This window comes from Sprattus sprattus (genome assembly GCF_963457725.1).
Source record: "Sprattus sprattus genome assembly, chromosome: 4".
In the NCBI taxonomy this organism is placed as follows: Eukaryota; Metazoa; Chordata; class Actinopteri; order Clupeiformes; family Clupeidae; genus Sprattus; species Sprattus sprattus.
This window is the reverse complement of record NC_137923.1, coordinates 23,834,880-23,837,379: the sequence shown is the minus strand read 5'-3', so window position 1 is coordinate 23,837,379 and position 2,500 is coordinate 23,834,880. Positions and strand designations below refer to the sequence as shown.

The 2,500-nt window shown below is 48.2% G+C and overlaps 1 protein-coding gene across 6 annotated transcripts in view; it reads right to left on the bottom strand.

The window, feature by feature from the left end:
- tenm3 (teneurin transmembrane protein 3) overlaps positions 1–2,500 on the bottom strand; it is a gene marked incomplete at both ends in the record, with an annotated part of 201,492 nt that overhangs the window by 61,399 nt on the left and 137,593 nt on the right. For all 6 annotated transcript variants that reach the window (XM_080837071.1, XM_080837072.1, XM_080837070.1 and 3 more), the window contains one exon: positions 511–696. In XM_080837071.1, coding sequence (XP_080693197.1) covers positions 511–696 — 186 coding nt within the window. The remainder of the gene's footprint in view (positions 1–510; positions 697–2,500) is intronic.

The window sequence follows — 2,500 nt, the reverse complement described above, 5'->3', positions numbered from 1 at the left end:
CACACACACACACACACACACACACACACACACACACACACATATACAGGTAAATCAAGCTGTCCCAGAGGCCCTGCAGCTTAGCCAGGCTAAAGAGTGGGAGGACAGAAGGAAGAGAAAGGAGGAGAGAGGATGGAGGGATGCGGAGGATCAAACGAGTGCAGTTCAAAGACTAGGGTTCTGCAAGCCCACAACCATCTCTCCAGGATTCCCCAACAATGACAGGCAGCATAAATGTATGGACCACTGGAGTGTGTGTGTGTGTGTGTGTGTGTTTCTGTGTTTGTTTATGGGTGTTTGTGCGTACAGTGAATAGAGATGTATGTGTTTGAATAGCATGGTTATGTGTGTGAGTGTGTGTGCGTTTGTGTGTGTGTGCGTGTGTGTTTGTTTATGAGTGTATATGTGTCATTGTGTGTAGAGTGCATAGACATGTATGTGTGTCTGAATAGCATGGTTATGTGTGTGTGTGTGTGTGTGTGTGTGTGTGTCCGCATGTAAAACACTTACCGAGCGTGCAGTGCTCTCCAGACCAGCCCTGGTTGCACTCACACTTGCCATCTTTACACACTCCGTTTTCCAAGCAGCGCGGGTGACAGGCCTTCACGTCACACACCGGACCAGTCCAGCCCTCCTCACAGCGGCAGCTGCCCCCCACACACATGCCGTGGGGGCCGCAGTCCATCGGGCACACCTCTGTGAAACACACACACACACGCACACACACACACACACACACACACACACACATGAATAACCATCAACACACACACACACACACACACAGAGAAAGGAGTAGAGGTTAGAGTATGGTCATGCTTGTCAAAAGCCATCACATTTGCTGCATCATGTGGCCGCTGAGGTGCACTGTGTGGTCACCACACATGATGAATACTCTCACTTGGAGGGGCCGGGGGGAGGGGACAAGACTGTTTGTTTGGTCTTTTGATGGATTAGGGGTTTCCTGTCTGGCACATCTCACACAACACTTAATAACGCTGACAACTCACTGCCCTGTGTGTGAAGTGTGTGAAGGGCGTGGGATTCTCAGAGTTGTGTGCATGTGTGCAATATGATGTATAATGTAGCATTAATTTGGGTTTATTTGTGTTGTGTGTGTGCATGGCAGATGTATTAAGTGAGTGTGTGTGTGTGTGTGTGTGTGTGTGGGTGTGTGTTTGTGTTTGTGTGTATGTGTATGTGTATGTGTATGTGTATGTGTATGTGTATGTGTATGTGTATGTGTATGTGTATGTGTATGTGTATGTGTATGTGTATGTGTATGTGCGTGTGTGTGTGCGTGTGTGAGTGTGGGCGTGTGTGTGTGTATGCGTGTGTGCTTGTTGAGAGGGTGATCAGAGATGTGGAACACCTATCGCTGGCGCCACCCTAGATGTTCCACCGAGGCATTCCTCCAAAACCCACCACAGAAACTGACAGGCAAACACACATACACACACACACACACACACACACACACACACACACACACACACACACACACACACATGAACACACACACACACACATCAACACACACACACCCACACACACCTGAACCCCCCCTAGAATGCTGCTGGCTGTTGCTGACAGCAGGTTGTTTGTGTGCCCTTATATCCCTGTCTTTTCAAAGGATGTGTGCAAAGCTGGGACAGAATATATGCAGACTTAACAAACGAAAAAGTCTTTCTGTTCTTCATGGTTTTTCACTGACAGGGTGCTCTGTGTATGGCTGTGAGTATGTGTGTGTGTGTGTGTTCTTGTGTGCGTGCGTAAAGATAGACAGGGGGAGAGGGAAAAAGGAACCGTGATGGTTCCTCTGACGCGTCTCGCTCTCTGAAAATGGGATATGCTGGAGTTGGTGAGCCTTGTGGTTCTCTGCTCATGTATTTAGCAGATCTCTACATGCAGACAGGCAGGGCGGCTTTAGAGTGGGAGCTGCTGCTCGACAGACCGTGGGCCGGCACAGTTACACACCCAGACAGCACAGCACCAGCAGCACCCTCTTCACAAACCACTGTTTCTACTCAGATGGATGTCTCTCTCTCTCTCCCCTTTTTTGTCTCCACTCTGCCACTCCTTTTTTCTCTAGTTTGACCTGAGGTGAGACTAGGTGTACTAAGAGTCTTTAGGATAGACTCAGTTCCCTGCAGTGTGTAGCCATTACAGAGACTACAGATGGGCACACACATTACTCCATTGTGTGTGTGTGTGTGTGTGTGTGTGTGTGTGTGTGTGTATATTTGTGAGTCTGATGTAAGCAAACACTAGGTCTGTGAGGAAATAGAAGTTGGTGGCAAGACTGCTGTAATGTTTTCATGTCACGTACAAAAACACACACACAAATACACCAATGCACACACCTAACCAGGCTTTCTCTTTAGCTTGTACATCTGTGTCTCTCTCCACTGAAGCGTTGCAGGCTGGATTACCTCTCCACCACTCAGCACCACAACATTTTATCCTCTTTCTCTCTCTCTCCTACTTTTCGCACTCTATT